General features: G+C 34.8%; 1 protein-coding gene across 1 annotated transcript in view; it reads left to right on the top strand.

Moving 5' to 3' along the window:
• Positions 1 to 26,271, top strand: part of LOC118182766 (receptor-type tyrosine-protein phosphatase T-like) — a 163,233-nt gene that overhangs the window by 66,529 nt on the left and 70,433 nt on the right. Inside the window, exons 14-18 of the mRNA XM_085819657.1 lie at positions 20,191 to 20,258; positions 22,023 to 22,248; positions 24,837 to 24,940; positions 25,274 to 25,469; positions 25,720 to 25,816. Coding sequence (XP_085675783.1) covers positions 20,191 to 20,258; positions 22,023 to 22,248; positions 24,837 to 24,940; positions 25,274 to 25,469; positions 25,720 to 25,816 — 691 coding nt within the window. The remainder of the gene's footprint in view (positions 1 to 20,190; positions 20,259 to 22,022; positions 22,249 to 24,836; positions 24,941 to 25,273; positions 25,470 to 25,719; positions 25,817 to 26,271) is intronic.

Below are 26,271 nucleotides of genomic sequence, written 5' to 3'. Positions count from 1 at the left end.
GGCGAAGGCGTTGCTAATTTTTGAATCTCTCTTGCTACCAAAAAAATCCTAATGTCTCTACAGTGGCGCCCGAACTAAAAGGGTGTAGGATGATGATTCTCCTCACCCAGGATTTGACGATTGGGTCCCCTAAAAACCCCAGTCGCTCTTTAAAAAAGGGGGTATATAAGGTTATTCTCCCACTTTCCTAGCGTGCGTTTGTGGTGTAATGGTTCTGCACCCTGAGCCGAGAGGTCTATTCCAGAGGTCCGCGGTTCGATTCCCCGCGAAGGCGTTGCTAATTTTTCATCTCTTATTCTTCCAATTAACCTAATGTCTCTACAATGCATTCATAAAAATGTAATAAGTGACTTTATTTTGATGAGTAAATATTTATTAATTGCTGTGAATATAAAATGATTTCATGCTAATGATCATAGAAAATAAACGTTATTTGAATGAGTTTACTATATCTGCTATAGAATAATTTTGAGAACCTGAAAGGAAAAGTAAATATTTTCTTTAATTTTTCTTTCTTTCACCAATGAAATTTTGTGGTATTTTTATATTAGTGTGTCCTTTAATAAAATATATCAATCTAACACAGAAAAGCCTTTTATTATTGTAAGACTGCAGTTTTGGTTTTTAAGAAAGGCTGCACAGACTACAACTTCATACCAAATTGTTTTGAGAAATATGATTACTTTGTGTTGTGTTCATCTATGATATGTCACGCTGGCTTTTTAGCGGGGAAAAAGTGTAAATTAAAAAGAAGATTGAGCAGATGGACATCTTTCAATTCTTTCTTGTCTATCTGTAAAAGTATTTTAATACTTCCAAGGTAATATAAAGCTGGAAATATTTTGTAAATTATTTAATAGATAATATTTATAAAGCCAACGGTATACAAATAACTGAAAATATTTATCCATATTTAAAAAGTATTAAAATAAATTTCTCAGTTTATGTCAAAAGCAAATGCATTAAACAACTTTTCTAATTTCAATGCTTTTCAAATTAAAAAATTTTTAATTTATCAAAATAATTAAATAAACTGAATTTTATTTAAGCTCCATGAAGTTTAACAACTATGAAACATTTTGCCTGTGCCTGGAGTTGCTTATCTAAAATTTAAGTGATTTAAATTGATGCTATTCAATTTCTTTATTTATTTATTTTTAAAATTTTATTCATTAGGCTGTACATTTTGCTGTTTTAATTAAAAATTCTTTTAAATAACTCATATTTTTAGAAATAACAGCATACTTTAGTTGGGAGGGGATTCATTGAAATTTTTAAACGATAAAATTATAGAAATAAGAGAGAGTTATCTTTATAATGACAATATTAATCATACTAGCATACATTTGTGTCAATGAAGGAAATTTTTAAAAGTCTCTATTATTGTTTTTAACATAACTAACATTTGTATTGAGTTTCATATTATTATAATTTCTATTTCATTTGGGAGAATTTTTGGTCACTACTGTGGGAGTGACTGTCAAATTACCCTGTATTCAGAGGCTGCAGGTAGCGGATCTTATTGGGTAAGGTTAGGTAAGGATGATTGGATAAGGTTACGAGGTGGCTTACTCTTACTGCATTTTAAACTCAAAACATATTTATTACAATTACGAGAAACTCTTTACACACACACACATACACACACACACACACACACATATATATAATTCAGGGATAAATATTTAAATTAATTATAGCCCTCCTAGTGTGAGGAGTCTGCTAACGAAGTTCTCTCTAGTCGAGAGCTCAAGATCATCGTAGGTCTCTCTAGTCGAGAGTTCAGGAGCGTTCTCTTGATGTTACTCCGACGGCAAAAACCTTCAAACTGAATTAGCCACGCCTCCTTAATTTTATAGTAGCATTTTACACCCTCTGATTCGTTATATCTGGAACGATATCAAAGATAAAATCAAATCATTGGTTCGCCACTCCTGAAATCGGGAGGCTTTAACGACAGACACGGTGCGGAACGTTAAAACCTCCTGACACTGTTTAGGAAGTTATGTCTCTGCGATGTCAAAAACATGTCGTGTGACACATCGTAAAGGCTAGGATCAGTGAATTGCAGGGACCGCACACACGATTTACTTATCTCTGTGTGGTCTGCCGCACATTTATAAAATTTAGGAATACCATTCAATACATTCAACCTAAAAGAATTTAAATATCCCAGCTAAAAATGAGTGAGTGAGTGAGTGAGAGTAAGATTATTGGCGCATAACCAAAAATGATTATAAAGCGTCAAACACGAGGTAGATGAAACACGAGGTAGAGGCCAAACACGAGGTAGAGGCTGAGGAAATTTGGTACGTATGAAAACTAATCTGTGCTTTCTTGAATTTATCAACTGTAGCTTTATAATCGGCTTCGGTGGTAGTGTAAAGGAAAATCTGTCTGGCTTTGATTGTAACTTCAAATTCGTTTTTACATATCTCTCTGAGCATTTTGTCAATTTCAGGCCAATCAACATCGTTTTCTGGAATGACTAATGGGGAAATTTTCGTTCTATTTTCTGCTTTATTCCGTGTTGTAGTCATCTACGTTTCATCTGTAACTTCCATATCTTCATTATTTTCGTTAAGAGTTTCAAATCTGTTATTTTGTGGAATAGCTGCTGGTGGGATAGACTCGGAATTTTTCGCGGTTTTCTTTGGAGTTTGCCAATCTTTCTGATTTATTGTTTTATCATCTGTTTTAGAATTTGCGAACTTCGGGGTGTTATGAATGCTTGCTAAAATGAACTGATTTTGTTGAATTTCTTCTTGTAACTTTGAACGCATTTCTATCGCTGGTGGGGAGGTTAATGTCTTCATAGACTCAATACAGTTTAATTTATCGGCGATTTCGTTTTCTAATTTGAGTGAGAGATCTTTTAGGATAGTCGGAAGCTGAGTATTAAAATATTCTTGCGAGATAGCTTCTGTTAAATTAGGAAAAACTTTTCTGTGTTAGTTAACTACTACTTCAAAATTTGAAGGGGAAGGTTTAAATTTCTTAGTATTAACGGCTATTTTCTTAGGACTTCCTGCGGTTTTCTTTTCTTTTCTCTGCGATTTACTTTTCTTAGTAGAAATTATACTTTGAAGCGCCGGGTCATCTGAAGCAATTACAGGCATCTCTTTGGATGTATTCGATTTTCTTGAATAATTCGAATATGTAGAATCATTATCGTATCATAATCGCTGAAAGTAGCATGCCAAGGAATTTTGCCTCTATCTGGTGGTTCGCTATTACTGGCCCTATCGAGAAGAACAAGCAAAAATAATATTTACCAAAAATCAAGAACAGTCGTTTATTTATAACTTCGAATGCACAAAATTTATATCATCTGCCTATAACGACACTCTGAATGTCATATTATAACTCAGAATGCACAAAATTTATATCATTTAAAGAATTATTGCCACATTTATTGCCATTTTAAGAATTGCAACATGTTCTATTCAAATACTATAATAAAGCTAGAACTATGTATAAAAGAAATTAAGCAAACAAAACCAAAAAGAAACAGTTTTCCACAGACGATTGAGTATTTCTCATTCAATTAATTCAGTTTTCACTTCGCGAGAAGGCAAAAATACATAAAAACTCAAAATATATGTATTAAAAATTACGAAGTAAATCTTAAACGCTTATTTCCTCAAAAAAAATTCCAGAAAGGATTAAGCATGATTTAAATAATAAATGAAGGCGTTATCTTTGTTGTTGCGAAGCTAAGTTTCTCTAGATTGGCAACAAATCCGCTACTCAACTCTTTCAAATGTAAACAAGATCAATGGCCGCCATCAAATTAGGCTTAGCGGCACTTAAACAATTTTAAAATTGTTGATAATTCTAAAAATATTGCATACAGATTTACTAAAGGCATAAAACCCTTAACCGGAAGATAAAAACAACATAATTCAATCATTTTTAAAGCAAAAAATGTACAATTTACAAACATATAAGAGTAAAGATACTGAGATCACTGAGCCGGGTAACAGAGTGGATATATATATAAATATATTTATATACGTTTGGTGCGGCCGATTGCAACCAAAATACGAGGTGCACATCTACATGATATAGCAGTCCTATATACAAAATTTCAACGTTCTGAGGCTACTCGTTTTTGTGTTATGCGAGATACGTATGTACGCACGTACGTACGTACGTTCGTACGCACGTACGTACATACGTTCGTACAGAAGCCACGAAAAATTCCCTTCAGAATTTATTTTAAAGCAGTTTTACAATTTTTTTGGAGGAAAAGAGTCTTTTATTCTGTCCTTACGTACATATATCACGCAGAAACATCGTTAAATTGCATTCGAAAGCGGTCAAAGTGGATATTTTTGTTGAAATATGCTGCCTGAAGATTTTCGCGATTACAATACTTCCTTTTTACTTCGTACAAGGAAGTAAAAATGATGAAATCTTAAATATGACGTAGTAAAGACGTCTTTGCAACGGTTGTAAAATAGTCATGTTCGCGGACATCTGGGCGTCTTAAAGACGACATAGTGCAACGTTTTTGCAACGACATCCGCGACGAGTTTGCAACGACATCCGCGACGAGTTTGCAACGTCGTTACGACGTTGCTGTGCTACTTGGGATAAGAAAGTATCCGTTTTAGATAACTCTAAAAGGGATGAGACTACTGGACGGTTCAACAGCAAATTTCGCTGTGATATCTGCCAGCTCATTGCCTTTTATTCCCGCATGTCCGGGAACCCAGCAGTACAGGATTTCATATCCACGACTCGTTAAATTTATATGTATATTGAGAACATCCACTATTACAGCATTCTGAGTGTCGGAAAAAGCTTCTAACGCTTTCAGCGCACTATACGAGTATGTATACAGTATGAACTTCTCGTGGCAGAGATTTGAGATGTACAAAAGACCATAATATATTGCAGTTAATTCAGATGTTAAGACTGAGAAAGCATTGTGCAAATGTCTACCCTCTATGTGATCTTCAATTACAAATGCCATTCTAACATGAACATTTGACTTGTATCCATCTGTATATACTGGAACAGCGCTGTCCAACTTTTCATAGCCCTCGGGCCATGTTTTCTTCACCAAACATTTCGGAGACCAAGAAGGTTGATAAATGAAAAGTTTATGTTAGTTAAAAAATATTTTATTTATACTAAAAAGAAAATTTTAAAATATTCGTAATATATTAATGAGAACATTGTGGGCGTCATTGTTTAGTTACAATATCTTTTATGTCCTCATCAATATTTGTTGTGGCAAGTCTAATTATATCTTCAAGAGTATAATCTTTCAAACTGTTTCGATATTTTGACTTTATATATTTCATATCGGAGTATGCACGCTCGCAGATGTATGTACTTCCGAAAATTGCTACAATTGGAAGTCCAAAATCTCTCAATTTTGGATATTTCTCTTTATCTAAAAATTTGAATATTTCTAATCCAGTTACTCCACGAGATGTAAAAAATGGGTCAGCTTTCAGGTCGCATAATTCTATTTGATATTTAAGATCAACGGAGTTGATATCAATATTAACTGGATCATAAAATTAATCAATAGGCGGTTTAAGATCATCAAATTGAGAAAATCTTTCATTGAAATCTGTAATTAGCATATCCAATTTTGGTAGAAATATTTTTAAATTCGCTTCTATATTTACATTCCTTCATTTCTTCATAGATCTCTTTGCAAGATACAAAATGAAATAAATTATTTTGCTCCAAATCTTAACAATTTTAGTTTGTTTCTAAATCTAGTAACATATTTATAAAGACAACACACATTTTAATCTTGTCCTTGTAAGGATTTATTCAAAATATTTAAATAATTTGTAATGTCCGTTTGGAAAGCAAGTGAATGTATTAAATTTTTATCAACTAAATTTGCTGTCAAATTTTCATCGACGGCAATTTCTGTGAGAAAAAGATGAACTTCTTTTCGAAGTGTAAAGAATTCCAGCACTTGACCAACGAACGTTACTATGTAAAAAAAGCAGATCTCCATACTCAGTTCCCAATTCATCCTAAAATGTTTTAAATATTCGGTGTGTAAGAGAATGATTTCCGCCGCGAATTAAATTAGTAATTTTACAAACCTTATCCATTACGTCTTTTAGTTGTAGGGATAAACCACATAATGCCTCCTGATGGATAATACAATACGTCATGTTATTGACGTATTCAATAACATACGTCATGTTATTCCTTCTTTTTGCAAAAGTCCCAGCGAGCCCAATATTTTTGCCCGTCATAATTCTAGCATCGTCAGTTACAATAGCAGTGCACTTGTCAAATCCGCCGTACTGCTCTACTGAACATTTTAATTGTTTGTAAATACCTTCACTTTTTGTTGTTCCGTGTAATGATTGTAATTTTAAAAGTTCTTCTGAATAATTATAGTTTTCATTTACAGTTCTTATAAACATAAGCATTTGACTTCTATCGGAAATGTCTGTGATTTCATCCAATGCAACCAATGCAACAAAAATAGCAGCAACTATAGATTAGGTTTTCTAATTTATTAGTGACATGCATGCTAATCTCGTTTGCACGTCGGCTTACAGTCTGGTGAGAAAGTGATACTGTTTGAAATTTTCTTACCATTTCGTTGTCATTAAATGCTTGAGCCATTTTTATGGCACATTTTTTTAATGAATTCTCCATCCAAAAATGACTTCTTTGCCTTTACTATTTCTAAACAAACTTCAGACAATGCAGCTACAGATGCTTCTTGAAATTTTGGTTCTTGATTAAAATAAATCGTTTGATGATCCAGCTGCTTTTTCATTTTTTACGTTAGGGATATTTTCATGCCTCGCGTGTACGAATGATACTTTTTTTCATTTTTTTCAAGTTATATTCTTTACACACAGCTATGATTTGTAAACATTCCAAACACTGCGGTTTACCATTCTTGTTCAGAATAATCTATCTCCCAGCGATCTTGAAATTCTCGATTTTCGAGGTCTATTTTTCTTTTATTAGTCGCACTCATTTTCAACAATTATTTTAATTAATAAATAAATATGAAATTAAGTTAATATTACTATAACACAGTCACCCTTCAACAAATTCTAGACAAGACTACACTCGCACAATTGCATGAATCAACCAAATAGCGCAGGGTAGTGTGCGCATCACGTGTGCCAACCATAGGTAAACAACAACCAACCACAAATATAATATGTGGTGCCAACGTTGAGCCAAGCATCATCAGACGTTAAACGGATTGCTGCTGTATTCAGCCAGGTTAAGTGATGTTACGCAAACTAAATAGTACCTACTTTAAATTCAAATTAGATTTAAATTGTCACCTAGTAAAATAATTTTAATATTAATAATAATAATTTAGTAACATAAATTTATTCATAGTAAAATGTACTCTCCAGCCGTAAAAATAATTTGGCGGGCCGTATACGTCCCTCGGGCCGCCAGTTGGACAGCCCTGTACTGGAAGATAACTGCTATATTTATGCCTGTACTCAGCAAAGAGTTATCTGTAAACGATGTCGTTAGTGCTCTGCTTAACGTGATGGTTGAAAACATTAAAAAGCTAGATCCGTGCATTTTCCCAAGGTATTCTGCAATGATTGGGGGGACGTATCGGAGAAGGAGAGTTCTTCGATGACATAGCGAACTCTTAAAGAAAAGGTAGGCACACAGGATGGATGTGTTTCAAATAAAGCGTTACACACATCATCAAGTAAGCACAGCTTATTAGGATGTTCAGGTTACGATAATATATTAAAATACTGCAGAAGGGACAACTGCTCACGCCTCAAATAAAGTGATGGTTCATTGGAGTCAACATATAGGCTCTGGACAGGTGAAGTCTTGAAAGCTCCAGAACAAATCAGTAGAGCTTGATGGTGAACAGGATCTAGTTTTAACAATACTGATGACCGAGCGGATCCGTAAACAACTGAGCCATAGTTCAGTCTAGAGCGGACTCTAGACTGGACTATGGCTCAGTTGTTTACGGATGCAGAGCGTTGCTCTGTAAATGCGAAGCACAAAGCAACGCTCTGCACTCCAGGAGGCGTTCGCCAACACTTTTAAAGTATTTAGTGTTTTGAAACACTTTTATCTCAGCTTTAAAACATGAGAAAGGAAAGTCAATTTTCGGTCGAACGTCACTCCTAAAAATTTTACTTCTGGTGCAACTGGAATAATTGTGCCATTCAGATATATCTCAGGCTCAGGATGGAGAACTTGCTTCGTACAAAAGTGAACGCACAAAGATTTCTGTTTCGAAAATGTAAATCACTGTTTGTCTGACCATTCTTGGATCTTATTCAGAGCCATCTGCAATTGCCTTTCTATATATCTCATGTCTGCTCCTCAACAGCTAATCTGTATATCATCAACATATAGAGATCCGAAGATGGTGTAAGGACGTTCTTTTAATACAGAGTTTATTTTTAAGCTGAACAAGGTTACACTAAGCCCACAGCCTTGAGGCACACCCTCTGCATGTTCAAAAACATCCGACAAAACATAGCCAATCCTTACTTAAAACATTCTAGGGTTCAAGAAATTCTGAATCAAAATCGGTAGGTTGCCGCGCAAGCCACTGTCGTGAAGATCCCGAAGTATACCGTATCTCCATGCCTTATCAAAAGCTTTCTCAATGTCAAAGAATACTGAGACAAAGTGACTTCTTATAAATGCTTTTCGAATGAATGTCTCTAAAAGAAGCATGTTATCTACGGTTGTTCTTCCCTTTCGAAAACCGCTTTGATAAGGCGACACAATATTATTTTTTCCCAAGAAGTAGACCAGGCGGCTGTTTACCATTTTTTCAAACAGCTTGCATACACAACTCGTAAGGGCAATTGGCCGACAGTTAGAGGAATTCCTTGGCTATTTCCCTGGCTTAGCAATAAGAATTACAACAGCTCTCCTCCATGCACTGGGAATTGTACGCTCCTTCCACACTCGATTGTAAAGAGTAAGAAGGGCAGTCAGTGACTTATAGGACAGATGCTTCAGCATTTCGTAATTCACGCCATCAAGACTAGAAGAAGACCTATGTGCTTGCAACAAAGCTCTCCTTAATTCAAGCATAGTCAATTCTCTATTATAATGCTCAGATTTGGAAGAGTTGAATGTGGTGGGATTTATTTCAGAGCGCGGCTTGATAGAGAGAAATGCAGGTGAATAGTTTCTGCTGGAAGAAACGGCAGTAAATGTGTTACCAATATTATTCGCAATTTCTTCTATGGAACTAATCATTCAGCATTTTTTTCCAAAAACGAAAGTGAGTGGATCTTTATATATTCTGTCTGCTCTTTCCCAATCCCGCTTACTAGGCATAGAGGTGTTATTGATGACAGATATGAAATCTAAGAATTCCTCTGGCTCTGAAATTCTTCTTTCTTTTTGTGCATTTGCTTTGGCTCTTTTAAATGCTATGAGGTTTTGCAGAGTAGGATATCTATGAAAAATTCCCCATGCTTTTTTCTGTTTCTTCAGTGCTTTATGACAGTCACGATTCCACCATGGTTTCAAATATTTTAGCATTTTCCTGATGTTCTGGGAATGGAGAGCATAGCTGCCTGAGCAATTGAAGTTGTAACTGCTTCCACTGCATCCATTTTCTCTGTGAGCTTGTAAGGATCTTAAGTTTTACTAACGTTTATTTTATTTTAAATCTTTACTATCACTTCTTATTTTCTACTTCCGGCCAGAATTATAAGCGTGAAGGAGTTTATGCAAAGTTGTCTGGCGAACGCCAAGTATTTAAGTGTGGCCTTTTTGCCAAGCAAAAGAGAGGAAGCCGTGAGTTCGAAGCAGGCCGCTTACCTTAGAAGTTACGCAGTTGCTACTTTGCCTTCCAGGCCAGAGGTTTTAATCCTCTTGATAAATTAAACGTATTGTAGTGTTCACAGTCTCTGTGCTACATACGCTTTCTGTTATTATAAGGCCAATCTTATTCTAAAGTTAAATTAGAGTTTAGTTTTATTTTGATATCTTTTAAGTTAGACCCCGAGTGGAGGGTCATTGTATTCCGAAGTACGGAAGTCATTGTATATAAAGAAAAAAATAAAGGGTTTTGTATACCCTTCGTCTGTATCCTGTCTACTTACTACAATTAGTGAACATAGCTTTAGTAAGCTCTCTGTTCTAGTCAGGTCATTGTATGTTTCCGAAGAAGGTTAGAAGAAACATTGAACCTCATAGTGGCGCCCGACGAAGAATAACCATGGCCGAGTTTCAAGAAGAACCTGTGCTGCCTGCAGAAACAGCTCAGAATCCAGAAATGCCAGCTGCCGCCCTGGAAGGATTAGGGTATATTGTCCAGACCATGCGCGCTTCGATGAAACCAGAAGCAACGTTTAATGGAAACTCACAGGTAACCAGTTTTTTGGAAAAATTGGATGACCACTTCATGCTCTACCCCGTGCACGAGTTTCAAAAAGTTACCTTAGCTACCAGCGCTTTGAGGGGCCAAGCGCTTAACTGGTTCAAATGTATCGGCAGAAGTCTCTTGGGTCAAGCAGGAAGTCCCACCTATACCTACGAAAATTTCAAGACTGCCCTACTAAAAGCCTTCCCTGTTGTAAGGGATCGTGCGAAATTAGAAACAGAACTTTTCAGTATATATCAACAAAGAATGGAAAACATGTCGAGTTTTATTTTAAGAAAAATTCACGTTTTCAAGCTCTTGTATGGAAACCGTCCGGATCCTGAAATAATTCAAGTGATTTTGCCGAGGTTACTACCCCAAGTGCAAGACTTTATTGAATTGAGAAATCCGACTACACTGGAAAAATTATTTGAGCTAGCAATCCAGTTTGAAAGTAGAAGAACGGCGGACGTCGAAAGAAGACGCCAATATCAACAGCGAAACCAATTTGGTACGCCAAGACTACAGCAAACTCAAGCACATGGCTACGGAGAAAAAGCGAATCAGTGGGCAAGGAAACCCGAGCATTCAAAAACAGCCGGCGAACGTCGACAGTTCAATAGCAACCCAGGAAAAAAGTCTCAAGGCCAGTGGAGAAAGAAGGAAAGCACCGAAAGAAAAAATAATTTAAACTAAAACGGATTTCTGCTGACGAGAGGGTGCGGAAATCCGAAGGCCACGAAAACCCCTCTTCCTACAAGTTAAATACAGTAATGGTGAAAAATTTAACTCTTCCGAAGATTGAAGTCTTGGTAAATAATATCCCGGCCACCGCACTCCTGGATACCGGCGCGCAGTGTTCCTGTGTGGCAGAAGTCTTTTTTAGAAAGTATTTTCGCAAATACCGCATATATAATGCGGATAATACAACAGTATTAGCGGCGCAAGGAGAACAATGTAAGTGCGTAGGTAAAGTACCTTTGTACATCCGTATCAAGGACGAACAAGTAAAGGTGATGTTTTTTATAGTAAAGAATTTGCAAGCACACTTAATACTAGGAATAGACTTTCTTTCAGACGCACAAGCTACACTGGATTTTAATGAAGCGTCTCTTAAGCTGACGATGAAACCAGTGCGTGTAGAAAAGGTTGAACCGCCAAGGTTAAATCTCGACCACCTGCCTAATGACGAGCAAGATAGAATCCGACAAGTGGTAAGTGAATTTGCTTCCTTATTTAGTGATATTCCAGGATTTACCCAGGTTACTAACCATAGTATTGACACCGGAGATGCATTGCCGGTTCGTCAAAAACCATACCGGTATGATAAGAATAAGGAAAAAATTATAGAATGGCATATTACCGATATGCTACGTAAAAAGATCGTAACGCCTATCTCAAGTAGTTATGCTAGTCCGGTGGTTTTATGTAAGAAAAATAATGATTATCCTTTGGAGCATCCAAAAAGGTGGAGATTCGCTATTGATTACCGTAAATTAAATTCCATAACGAAATATCCGGTATATCCGTTACCGATTATAGAAGAAATTTTAAGGAACATAAAATCAACCAAATTTATGACAACTTTAGACTTAACGAATGGTTATTTTCAAATAGGGATCAGGCCTGAGGACGTGCCTAAGACTGCTTTTATAACCAAGTCTGGCACTTATGCATTTTTGCGAATGCCGTTTGGCCTTTCAGGCGCCCCAGCAACATTTCAGCGATGCATGGACATTGTGTTAAGACCTGTTCTCGGAAAGTCCACATTTATCTATTTAGACGATATCATTATTACTAGTGATAATCTAGACCAACATGTACAGGATTTAAGACAGGTGTTTTCTTTATTAAATGAGGCCGGTCTAAAAGTTAATGTCGAAAAATGCAAATTTGCAGCCCCTGAATTAAAATATTTAGGTTACAAAATATCGCAAAAAGGGATCGAGACAGATGAATCAAAAATAATCGCTGTACAAAAGTATCCGACTCCAAACACGGCAAAGAAGCTCTCTTCTTTTCTAGGACTTTGTTCATATTATAGGTCCTTTATAAAAGATTTTGCGGCTATCGCTGAGCCGTTGTTAAAATTAAAAAGGAAAAAGGGAAGATTCTCGTGGACGGCCGAAGCCAATAGTGCTTTCGAAAAATTAAAACAAGCATTAACGCAAGCCCCTGTGTTGAAATTTCCTGAAAAGGATGAAAATTTAGAAATTTCAGCGGATGCTTCGGATTATGCGGTAGGAGCGGTACTTTCGCAAAATCAGCAGCCAGTAGCATTTTTTAGCCGAACTTTAAATCAAACACAAAGAAACTATTCCGCGACCGAGAGAGAGGCACTTGCAGTTCTGTTAGCAGTGCAAAAGTTCCGAGTCTATTTTGGAAAGGCGCCGATAACAGTATATTCTGATCATGCGGCGGTAACTAGATTGTACTCTGGAAAAAATTTATCCCCAAGGTTAATAAGATGGGCACTCAAGCTGCAAGAATATAATCTGGTAATCAAGCATACCCCCGGAAAGGAAAATATCGTAGCAGATGCCCTGTCACGAATTAAATTAGACGAACAGGGTAATACCGTAAAAGTTGCAATGCTGACAGCGTGTACAATAAATTCCCGAGAAACTGTAATAACCGAACTGGGTAAGGATCCTGAGTTTGGAAGTATTTATGAGTATTTGAAGGATCCTGAAAATTTTAGCCACCAAGATATTGTGGCGATAAGAAATAGGGCGGCCCATTACGAACTAATAGATGGTCTATTATTTTATACAAAAACTACGAATTCCAACAACGAATTTCGACCTGTTATCCCAGCTAGTCTTAGATTAAATATCCTGCAAGAGCTCCATAACAGCCCTTTAGCTTCTCATGCTGGTATTCGAAAAACTACTCAACGCGTACGCGAGGTAGTCTACTTTCCTGAACTGCAAAAGTTAACAAGGGCGTATGTCCAGTCCTGCCCAACATGTCAAGCCGTTAATAATATTAATTTCCGCCCGACCGGGTTTCTAAATAGTATTAAATCCGAATTTCCAAATGAAATAATCGGCATCGATTTATTGGGCCCTTTCCCAAAAAGTCAGTTAAACAAAAGTCGCTATCTCCTTGTTATAGTTGATCATTTTAGTAAATGGACCGAAATTGTTCCCTTAAAACGAGCCTCCGCGAAATTAGTTACCGATTCTATTTTAAATAAATATATTTTAAAATACGGGGCGCCCCTAAAAGTTATATCGGATAATGGTCCTCAATTTGTAAGTAATATATTTGAAGACATGTGCCAAAAACTGGGCATACGTCATTTAAAAATGGTCCCGTATCGGCCGCAATCAAATATAGCGGAACGGGTCAACAGAAATATAGTGAAAATTATCCGTAGTTATGTTAAAAATTTTCATAAAAGCTGGGATAACTATGTCAATGAATTTGCTTTCGCCCTTAGGACCGCAAAACATGATACAACGGGCAAAACTCCTGCTGAGTTATTTCTAGGCAGAAAGGTTATAACACCGTTAGATAAACTATTTTATGTGCAACAAAGAGCCCCAGAATTTAAAATGGGTGATATAGAAAAACTAATAAAAGAAGCAAAAAAGAATACGGAAGTAGCACAAAGAAAACAAAAATTGTATTATGACTTGAAACGACGGGGAGTAACTTATAAAGTAGGGGATGAAGTACTAAAAATTAAGCATTCACTTTCTTCAGCACCAGAAGATAAAACTGCCAAATTTTTTCCACGCTTTGAAAGACCATATGTTATAGAAAAAATAACTCACGCTGTTGTAGTGTTAAAGGCAAGAAATGGTGAAACCTGTTCCGCAAACATTGACCAGATAAAACCATTCTATGACCGTAATAAAATGCAAATCTTTTCAGATCTTTTGCAGGATCCGGTACGGCAGACACCGCAGGTACAAGTTCCAGAGGTGGGAAAACGACAAGTACAAGGGCAAGCCAATGAGAGACAGAAGCAAGTGAAAAGAAAATTGCCCCGCGGAAAAATTGAAGGTACAAAGAAAAAGAAGCCGTTCCACCGTCCAAAAAACAGAGTTCACGAACACCCCCAGAATGAAGAAGGGAGAAGGACGACGTATGTGGAAAAGACCGGGAGAAAGGACGGCAACTATAACCCGGCTTTAAAACGGAAGATTGACTCATCCGACAGAACTCTCCGCAGCAAAAGTCGCCGAACTGCGGAAGGGCCATCAGCGGCGGAGGAAAAAGTACAAGAAAAATTTGAACGGCCAACAACGAGGTCCAAGCAGGATCACGACAGAAGTTTCCCGGTTCCACCAAGACCAGCTGCCTTCAAACGGCCAAGACCACAAGCAGAGTACAGAAGGAAGATGTTCAAGGGTGGCCGTAGTGGTGAAAAAACGGAAGCTTCCAGAGGAAAGCACTGAAGGGCGAGCCCGTACAAGAAGGAGGATCAACCAAGCTACGGTCTGCAGCACCTTTAAAGACTGGGCCCAGAAAAGGATGTCTGAATATTACAAAGATAAGTAAAATTTTATGTTACTTTACAAACTTAAGTTAATCTTTCATTCTTACTGCAAGTGGCAGATTTCAAGAAGTTTTACCTCATGCGAGGTCTACCTTTATCGCCAAAAGGGCGAGAAATGAGTTGTGACCGATTTTCTTATTATGTTTTTCAATTACTCGCGCGTAAAACTAAAGTTGATGTATAATAGCGTTGTATAAAGACTTAAATATTGTAAAAAGTTATTGTATAAATTTTATTTAAAACATTCTAACAAGAAAGACGTTTTAGTCTGAAAGACTTTTTGAAATGTAGTATTATTTCAATGTAGAAAGAATTGGCACTTGCTTTGAAAAGAATAGAAGTTAACAATGTACTACTAATGTATGTTTTCAAATGTGTAAAATTAACGGCATCTTGATATGTTCTTGTATACATGTGAACTGTTATTTTGAATGTTTAGAAATACCGTGGTATGGTAAAAGTGAAAGTAATGTTAAAAAAATTTGTTATTCGTGTGACTGTAAAGATTAAATCATGGTGAATATGTGTTAAAGGTTGAATGATGTAGTTAGGCTCTCTGACGCTACACTTTAGAGTTAGCCACTTTCAGAATAGTACCTCAGGGTCTAGAGTTGAAATTAGGGTGTGTTAAGAGGTCTCGTATGTTGAATTTTAACACGTTAGTGTTTTGATTGTAGGAGGAAGTGTTGAACACATAGACAGAAACACATTCGTGTTTGGTGTTTTTACAACACATGTCAGAGAGCACGGGGAGAGATAATTAAAATAGTCATGAATGAAATAAGAATGTTAAGAAAAGTATATTCTATATGTTATTTACAATGTCATTCTGTAACATTTCATTAAACTAGTTTTCCTTCCAGATCTCTGGAAGGAACCAGAATTGAATAAAGCTCCTGTTTTGATGCAGTACAGATGAAAAAGAAAAAAAGATTGTTGTATATTCCGGGAGCTGCTATTGTAACAAATTTCTTTCTTTTAAAATTTTCTAGTTTCTAGCTAAGTTATGATTGTTAAAGGTTGGCCTCGCGTTAGTTTCTAGAGCTAAAAGTTTTCAACAAGGTCGTTTTAGACCTCAGTTTCAAACTAATTAACTCTGGCGGGAAGTATGTAAGGATCTTAAGTTTTACTAACGTTTATTTTATTTTAAATCTTTACTATCACTTCTTATTTTCTACTTCCGGCCAGAATTATAAGCGTGAAGGAGTTTATGCAAAGTTGTCTGGCGAACGCCAAGTATTTAAGTGTGGCCTTTTTGCCAAGCAAAAGAGAGGAAGCCGTGAGTTCGAAGCAGGCCGCTTACCTTAGAAGTTACGCAGTTGCTACTTTGCCTTCCAGGCCAGAGGTTTTAATCCTCTTGATAAATTAAACGTATTGTAGTGTTCACAGTCTCTGTGCTACATACGCTTTCTGTTATTATAAGGCCAATCTTATTCTAAAGTTAAATTAGAGTTTAGTTTTATTTTGATATCTTTTAAGTTAGACCCCGAGTGGAGGGTCATTGTATTCCGAAGTACGGAAGTCATTGTATATAAAGAAAAAAATAAAGGGTTTTGTATACCCTTCGTCTGTATCCTGTCTACTTACTACAATTAGTGAACATAGCTTTAGTAAGCTCTCTGTTCTAGTCAGGTCATTGTATGTTTCCGAAGAAGGTTAGAAGAAACATTGAACCTGATAAGCTCTGCAAAGGAAGAGAAGAGTTCCCAGTCTACCCTATCCGGTTTAAACCGAGGGAGTCTCGACATGGGGTTTGCACCTCTTCGTGCAAGAGATAAAAGAATGGGATAATGATCGCTGTTGTAAAGATCGCTTCCAATACTAAAATTGCAAAATGGCAGTGGAGATGGTGAACATATGGCTAAAGGGCCATATGGCTAAGGGGCCAACTAAAAATGGTTCAGATGTTTTCAGTTTGAATATAACCCTGAAAGTTAAACTGTTTGTTCTGTGAACTTGGAAACTACGTTGGTTTTGTTATGAAAATTTGAAATTCTTTTCCACATATTAATAAAATTTAAAACTCATATATTTATTATCTTAGGGTGTACTAATATATTGTAGAGAAATCGTAGCAATTTGCTCATATTTTCGTTAAGGAACTCATCCGAGTATTAGCTCAAAGAGCATTTATTTATTTTTATTAAATAAAAATATTCATGCATATTGATTTCAAAGTTTATAGGCAAATTTAAAAGTGTATTGGGAAGTTTCCAGGGAGTAATTTTTGCAACTACCTATTAAATGAAGACAAAATAACTTCACCTTGCAGCATTCTACCACTTTTTTTCCTACTTATAATATTATATTTAACGTATTTACTCTAAAATAATATTCCCTCAAATATAAGCCTATTTACATATTAAAATTAATTTTAAGGAAAAAAAAATAATTAGGCCAATGTTTATTTTGTCTTCCAGTAACTCTTAAAAAGGAAATATTTTTCCTCCCTTCCTTCAGATTATGTAGGGTTATTTGAATATGCCAAAGCACGTGAATACCATTTATCTAAAGGAAGAGATGACTTCATGGAGGACGTTCTAAAGGAAACTGGCTTTTATTTATGGTACACACTATATTAATAAAATTTAAAACTCAGTCATAGATGCATTTATTTATTTTCTTTCAGTGTAGTAATGTATTGTGGAGAAATAGTAACAATTTGCTCATATTTCCTTAAGTAACTCATCTGAGTATTCGCACAAAACTAAATAAAAATATTTAGTTTTCATAAAACTCAACCATGCAGCCAGCCCATTTGCTTGCTATCGAACTCCCAGTATTCGGTGGTCATAACCTTTTGGCCATTTGACCATTAGTGGAGCTCCCTTCTTCCCGAGTTTCCTTGAAATAACAGTACCATTAACTGTTGTGCAAAGACGGTATTACTGTTTTTAAAATAAGGTAAAAGGGAAATTTAGTTTCGCATATGTTTTAATTAAATTAATTCTATTAATATTCTGACTGTGATGAAATACAAGTACAAGTGACAGGGGACTGCGCCTCTACCATACTGGTTAATCAGTATAGCACCACGTCCACCATTAATAGAAGAGCCCCAGATGTCAAGAGGGCGGCACACTGGCGCCTCGCTAATTTAGTATGCATTGATAATATATATAAATACAGTGTCTTATACGTCGTCCAAGATATATATTACAAGATTTCTTACGGTAACCTTGATAACAGTTATAATTAACCGCACAAATTATAGTTACACATATTGTTACATTGAATAATACTTTGACAATATATGACTTGCTTAAAATATATCTTGAAGTACGTTTAAAATATGCATTAAAATATGCACAGAAATATGAACACTGATACGCATGATATAACACTGATTATATACATTACATATATATGCAGTAGCTACTTAATATAATACAGGGTAAATACATAACATTATGCGGTTCAGGATATATTAGGACATAGTAGTAGAAAATACAGTACTCGTCGCAAAATGTTATGATCGTAATGATTTGTCTTGGATATATAAAATCACCTATAACTTGGATTACACTAACATCATACATGCATTGATAAGTAAAGAAATACTGATTCAGGGATAAATAAATATGCATACATTAAATGCACGTTGGAGACGCATTATGCATTAGAAAGTACATCCAGACGTTACACTAATTGGGGTAATTAAATTAATTCATAAACATGATTGAGCAAATACGCATACTTAGAAACATATAATGAAGATTATAATAATGGTTTGACTTCGATAAATAATGTCACCTATATTAGATATACATACAGGGATATATATTTGCATGAATAATACGCATACGTTCGATACACAATGAATATGCATTGCGCATTGAGTGTATTATATACAGCCTAGGTTAGTAAGTTATTACACACTAATAGATGACTATGCATACACGTTACACACACATAATTATTATAAATAGTTGACTTGGATATGCATAGTCATCTATTAGATACACATTACACATACTGGGGTAGATAAATAAATACATATATATGGATATATAGGTACACATACATTGGGCTATGTACACATACATTGGGCCATTGTAAGAGAATCCTGCGACAATCATAAACCCCTTATTGAAACTGTCTTTGCATTGACGGAACCAGATATGTACATTATTTTCTTTTTATTTTCAATAATAAACAGACTTTTTTTTTTTTTGCAGTTATTTTGGTAAACCTATGCTTCTTCAAGGATCGCAATGTATTTCCATTTATCTCATGCTAAATAATTTTCGTACAAATTGTTCTGTGTTTGAGCCACATGCCACAGCAAAAGCTGGCCAACATTACGCTTTTTAACTTTTTAAAGTTGTAAATCTTACTTTATTATTTTATTTATTGTTGCTACAGATGTATTTAAAGACTTTGCAATTGATTTCTGCGTCGTCGGATATTCTCTTGTTACCAATTATTTAACTTCAGAAGCATTATGTGTGTACTGTATTATTAGTATGTACTTTTTCGGTATTCATTTGGAATTTTTTTCCATGTAGATAAAATGATTGATGGCTTTTCCCTTTCTGATTAATAATGTCGCTTATTTTGCACTTAAAAGTTTTAACATCATGCATCTCACAACATTTTTGAATTACGAAAAAAATATTTCTCTTCGAAAAAGGCAAAAAATATCTTTCAAGCCACAGTTTGTTTATATGTGACATTCTGAAAGAAGAATAAATTTGAATGTAGCGACCAATATTTCTCATTTCAAATAATAAGCTCTTGCAAAATGTATTTATTTCAAAACATTTGTTCTTTTAAAAATTATTTATCGAAATCTTTCTAAAAATGTGTAAGCACCATCTGTATGCAGTGCATTTTTTTAAAGAATGTACTTATTCTACATAGTATGATAATTAAACTTACTGCTCTCTATATGCAATTTCATTTACCAAAATATCTATTTATAAAAGATATTTTACGAAATTTTAGAACAAAAGTATAACCAAAAAAGTGGATATTACTTTTGAGTAAATACAACAATTTTAGTTTTTTTTAATTGAAAAAACATTATGAATATTTTATCAATTTGTAGTCAGTTTCATTTGTAAGATTTCTGGGACTGAAATTAAGCGGGTTCTCTAATTAGATTTTCTAAACCATAGTGAAGTTTCTAGATTATATTATAACAAAATTCTTGGATCAGACATTCCTTGAACACAATGTCCTCTCCCCTAGAAAAAAAAAAAAAAAAAAACAGAAAAGTGATTAGTTTTAGTCTTTTACTTATAAGACCGCAAAGCTGTATAAATAGGCCGCTAAATTTGATTATTAATCAAATGCTTATTAGGTTTGAATTAATGAGACTGAGTTTTTATTTTATTTTAAGGGCCATTATCTCCTCCTACAAATATCCAGTTTTATACTGATGGCAGAAAAATAAACTTAAATTGGAAAGTAAGTAATCGTAACCTCTTTGTTAAGTCTTACTTCACATATGAATCCATCTCTATATGTATATATATATATATGATCAATCCATCTATTGATTCTATAATTTATTCTTTCTTATTAGGCACTTTTATGGTATGGCATGTTTGTAGAGCATAATGCTTGTCTGTATATTTTTAAAAAATTATATTCTGTCTATATGGACACCAGGCATTATTTGCCTGATTTTATCCATATAAAAAGAATAAAGAATCTGATACAATCGGATTTGTGCACCTGGATATAATCATGTGCGTTGTAGGTGATATTCCTGATTATTGCAGTATGATATTTGTTTGCTGACAAATGTGCTCTAGAAAATAAAGAAATATCTTTGATTTGGTAGTTTTAGATTTTTCCATGAATAATACAGAATAACATACTTTTCCAGCATACTGTACTTAGCATCACAGAAAGGCATACTTTTCCAGAAACACAGGGACTAACTGAATGAAACTTTCTAAATCATATTATTAGTCAGATTATTTTTTCTTCTAAATAACAATTATCTAAGTAACAACTTCTCGGAAGCTGTATTTTTCTTGCATATTAAGATTACTTAATCACGCTGAAATATGCAAAGGCTATTAGCCAATAAATAGTGAACTAAACTCCTTCCTGCTTTAACTAAGAAATCCTCACCACCTCATCTTTAACTACTTATTTCTTGAGAAGATTTTTGAACTGACAGATCTATGGTGCTTCTGTTTCAAAAAAATTCTTTAAAAATATCCATACATTATCTGAGATATCTAGGCCATCATCCTGCTTTCACTAACCAACATACTGGCCGAGTTGGCCTTTGGCATATCAAATTAAACCGTAAGTTTTCAGTCAATCAAATGTTATGTTATAAAGGTAAAAAGAGGAAATTCACAATAAAGTCAAAAATATTTTTATTAATGAATTCAAAAGCCAAATCTGTCGTTAGTTCATGCAAAAATAACTTTATTCAGAACAATTTAAAAATATTATAGGCATATTAGATTTAATTTTAATTTTGGATACACAAGTTAATATTCATAAAGTTGTTGGTTGATACTTATAAAAATTATTGGTTGTCGAACTGATTGACTGAGTGTTTTTAGGCAAATACTTCAATGACAATATGTAGAAACTCTTAATCTACAAATTATATTTTTTAAAGGAAGCTAATTTTGAATAACTGTAAGTAATAAGAAAAAATTCATTTTCAATTCTTGAAACTATGTACACACATATACATTTTTTATATTTGTAGTATTTTCAGACATTATCTGAAGAGTTAAGATATTGATATGAAACTGTTTTCTAATATCGTTTCTTGCTAGATGTAAAATTTTTCCTTTCCCCACCACAATCATCCTTTCAAATTAAATTTTTCAATGTTTAGAAAAATTAAAAATATCAATAAATCTTTTAAAAGTATTATTTTATTGTTATTTATGAAATTATGTTTTTTAAGTCTGATATAACGATATTATAGTATATTACAAGTAACAAGAAGTTTATTTTCTAGCTTTACATATTTCTTTATGATTATTTTATCATTTAAAGAATATCTTTTCATTAGAAATATTCACTATTAGTCCATAAAAGTATATTATAGTAATTATAATAATCAATTTTTATATGCTCTAAATATTTTAATACAAGAAAAATTAAATGTGTTATAAATTTATTTATTCTTTTAATCAGAATTCTGTGTAATATATTAAAAGTTCTCTTATTTCTTTTACATTCTTTTTTTAGATTCCACCAGCAGAAAAATGGAATTGTTGGGATATTGAAAGTGTGATTATTCTCAATGAAAGCCAGTCAAATATTAGTATAAAAAATACAACAAAGGGTTTATTTTATTCATTCTTATCGGACATCTTTATGACATGGCAAATTCAGATATGTCTTTCGCCTATGGACGAAAGATCAGAAGATATCATCTGCTCAGATTTTAGAACTGTAACTGTTAAAGGTGACGGTAAGTGATCTTGATTTTCTCAATTTTTTAAAAAATGCGCATGTATTGCTACGTTCTGCGAGTTCTTGGATTTGGAGTGGTTGATGACAAGACTTGATAGGGAATAAAATGGGGAATAAAAATATAGTTTATTCGTCAGTATTGCACAGGACATTTCCAAAGACGCTTTACAGTCGTAAAAAAACGGATAAACACGCTGAAACAATCAGCAACACAGCCTTCGGGCTATAAGACTATAACGGTGAAGAGAGCTTCATAGAAAGCACTAAATTGCAGCTCCCGACTCAATCGATCGCTCTCAAACTAATCTCTGAACTTGATACACTCAAGATAATCTTCACGATAAAGGTATTTATAGCTTTTTGGCCTGCCTTCAGGAACATTCTGGGGAAAACCGGTAAGAATTCGTTCTAGAATGTTCTCGTTCCGTCTATGCCATATCACCAGTTTTGTCTCGCCAAATGGGAGATTTCGCTCCAAATCTGGCAACCCTGCTTTTCTTTACGATTTCCTGGCAACACTAAATCCCTTTTGCTGGAAGGCTATTTTACCGCAACTGGGCATTTCGCAACACTGCCCCCTCCCAAGGACTGCAAAGGATCCCAAGGATCCTTGGTCAGAAACCAAATTCAATTCAAACAAAGGATAACAAAAAATAATAATAATAAAATAAGCAAAAGAAAAAAAACAAATACTTACACTATTTACAAGTAACTACATACAAACAATATACACAAATTGTATAGGAAAATTAATCTATAATAATTATGGGTACCCCTAAGGATGAGAATCCGTATCACGTCTTACGGATCCGTATTATGTCTTCGTTCGGTCTGTTGGAGACTGTATTGGGACCCTCCCATTGTGATTGCACTTTGGAAGAAATACCCTTACGACGACTGAGATTCCACAGCCACACCTTGTCGTTTTCCTGGAACTGATGTTCGATGGCTCTTGCGTCGTATCTCTTCTTCATCTTGTCCGTCGAGATGTTGATCTGCTCTCGAGCAAACCTGTTTCCAGCCGGGCCTGGAAGTCTTGCATGTATTTCTCAGATGAGGAATGTACATCCGGTGGGCGGCCGAAGAGCATCTGGAATGGAGAAAAGCCGGTGCTCTCGTGGGCGGCACTACGGTAAACAAGTAGGAACAGGAGCAGCGCGCGATCCCAGTCTTCTTGGTTCTTGGAAACAATGAGGGAGAGGTGGTTCAGGATTGTACGGTTAAACCTCTCCACCGTGCCATCAGACTGCGGATGTAATAGGGTCGTCTGCATTTTATTGATTTCGAATAAGTCGCAGAGTCCCTTAAACGCAGCCGAAGTAAAGTTCCTGCCTTGGTCGGAATGAATCTAGAGAAACCCGGATACGCAGGTTCTGTTCCCAAACCCGGGCACGCAGTTCTGTAACAGAACTTCAGCTGTATTGACATCCTCTTGGTCTGAAATTGGGTATGCTTCAGACCACTTCGTAAAATAATCCATGCCAACAAGGATGTATTTGTTGCCATCCAAGGTCCGTGGAAAAAGTCCAAGTACGTATGTCGAGGGCACTTCGCTCGAAAGGCTTTAATTCATTGTATCGCTCCACTGCGTTCCTTCGGTCCTTTCTTGGTTACGCAAGCATCATAAAATTGGCATCACTTCTCAACACCGATTCTCGCCGAACTCTAGAAGAAGCGCTCTCGAACCTTGTTTAGTATTTTCATATAGCCGAAACGCCCTCCTATAGGGCTGCTGCGTATTCCCTTCAGAACATCAGGTATTCGGTTTCGAGGAAATAGCAACTGCCATTTCTTATTAGTTCCATCCTCGCTTTCCCGTGTAGTCGATATAAGATTCCATTTAGGAAGTGGAGTGAGTCCCAGAGATACCAGTACCTTTAAGTTGTTGGGCTGAAGATGAAAATGTCCTGCCACTTGGGTGGTTTGGTACTGGATGACTCCTTCAGCTCTATTATTAGCTGAATGTCAGGATCGCCAATTGATCTTCTCTGATTTTTTCCATCACTCCACGGATCTGGATCGGCTGATATTGAAGATGTTATTTGTTGGATGCTAGGATTCACCAATCCGTACTTAGCGCCTCGGCTCTTCAACCAATGCCCGCAGTGCCGTGGGAGGCCTTTACGATGTTTTCCCATATCCACTCTCGTTTTGTTCTCCTATATCCATTTCAATTCAGAGAGAAATATCAGTTTTTTGAATTAATTAAATCTTTGTCATTCAACTCCTGAGATAAAAGAAATAATATATTTTCCCAAACCAAGCTAAGAGATGCAGTATTGAGATAACGTAGCGTTTTGAAAATACTTTATGCTTTTCAAAGAGGGGAAAATTGTAAGATTCTGTCAAAATGTACCGAGCTTTTCTCTAGAACTGATGCAAATCTAAGACCAAATTTTAAATGGCAAGTTTAATTGGCATAGTTTTCTTCCATGTAATACCATGCTGTATTTGGTTTTTAAGCTGCTGAATGTGTTATAAGTTTATTGTAAAGCAAATGCAACCTTAAATTTTGAAATTCATGTTTTTGCCAAGGGAATTTACTTTTGAAGTAACTTGTCATTTAAAGCTTTGTTTTCATTTCAGTCCCTGGAGCCCCTGAAACTGGATTTGTATTTCAAGAGACAGATTCATCATTTGTTGTCAAATGGAAAGAACCCATGATTAAAAATAATTTTACCAAATATAAAGTAAGTTAATATTTTACTTTTTTATATTCTTTTAAGGGTTTTTCTTCCTCTTGAATGATTATATTCTCTTAATTTTTATCAAAAAAGACATTTCAAGGGACAGCAAATGCTTTTTCATTCAAGATCAAATCTTATTCTGTAATACAATTTTTATGTCGTACTGAAAACCAAAGAGGGCCTTTCATCATTTGAACTGCATTAAGCTTCCTTTTACTGCTAGTATTTATTACTGACAAATGAAAGTTTTATTTTGACATTTATTATTTTAGCACTGTTATAATATTCAAATTATTTTACAGTAACAATTGATGATATCTTTCCACTAATTTACAGATTACTTTGCTTGCTGTGGACAGTTTTAACATATCATATATAGGTTACAAAAGACATATAGTTCTGAACGAAAAAGTTAGAACATTTCTATTTGATAATCTTTTACCAGCTACATCATTTACACTTCTTATTCAAGCTGGAAATGAAGCTGGTTTTGGAATCCCTCTGCATTTACTGACTTCAACAAAGAAAACAGGCTAGTATATTTAGATAATTTTCCTGATAATGAAGTTTACCAGAATTTTTTTGTGCTTGTCAAGCTAAAACACCTTAAACTGCAGGAGTCTGTGTCGAAATAATTTATTTACTTGCTGTTGATCTTTTTAATTGATATATATTTTTGATATTTATACTCATTTCTGATTCATACAAATTCCTTTCTAATAAACTGAATTTTATACTTGTGTCTAAAGATATCCTAATTAAAGATTATTTAACTTATATAGCTCCTGTAATAAGTATACCCTTTGAAATTTTAAAATCAAGAGGTCCAGAAGTAGTGATTAAATTGGCTTCTGCAGAAACTTCTGGCATCAGCATAAGGTTTGTTTTGTTACATTTTTAATGTAAATCGCTTTTTATGTTAAAATCCTCTCAATATTCTCCAGTAATATATAATAATTTTTTATATTAGCATTTGAGTAGAATCATTTAAATTATTAAAAAATTAATAATAAGATGTTAAATAAAAATACAATAAGCTCTAGAATAGAATTAGTTTCCTTATTATTCTGATAATTAGTATCATAGAAATGCATAAAAAATACATTTGAATTCAACCTTTAATTCCATCAATTTGCTCAAGAGAAGCTGTTTAACATTCACATAAATTATTTGATCTTAGATAAAAACGAAACAGGTAACTTGCAAATTTACCATGATCAGATAAATACTGAGAAACTTTAAAATTAATAGAGAGGAAACACTCGGAATGCAGTCTATGGTAAATAGAATGAAAGAACTTTTTGATGCCGTCAGTAGTACAAGATGAAATATAT

Source organism: Stegodyphus dumicola, chromosome 6 (assembly GCF_044657685.1).
Source record: "Stegodyphus dumicola isolate Sdum_Otavi_A_Nest chromosome 6, ASM4465768v1".
Taxonomy (NCBI): domain Eukaryota; kingdom Metazoa; phylum Arthropoda; class Arachnida; order Araneae; family Eresidae; genus Stegodyphus; species Stegodyphus dumicola.
This window is presented reverse-complemented; position numbering and strand designations above follow the sequence as displayed.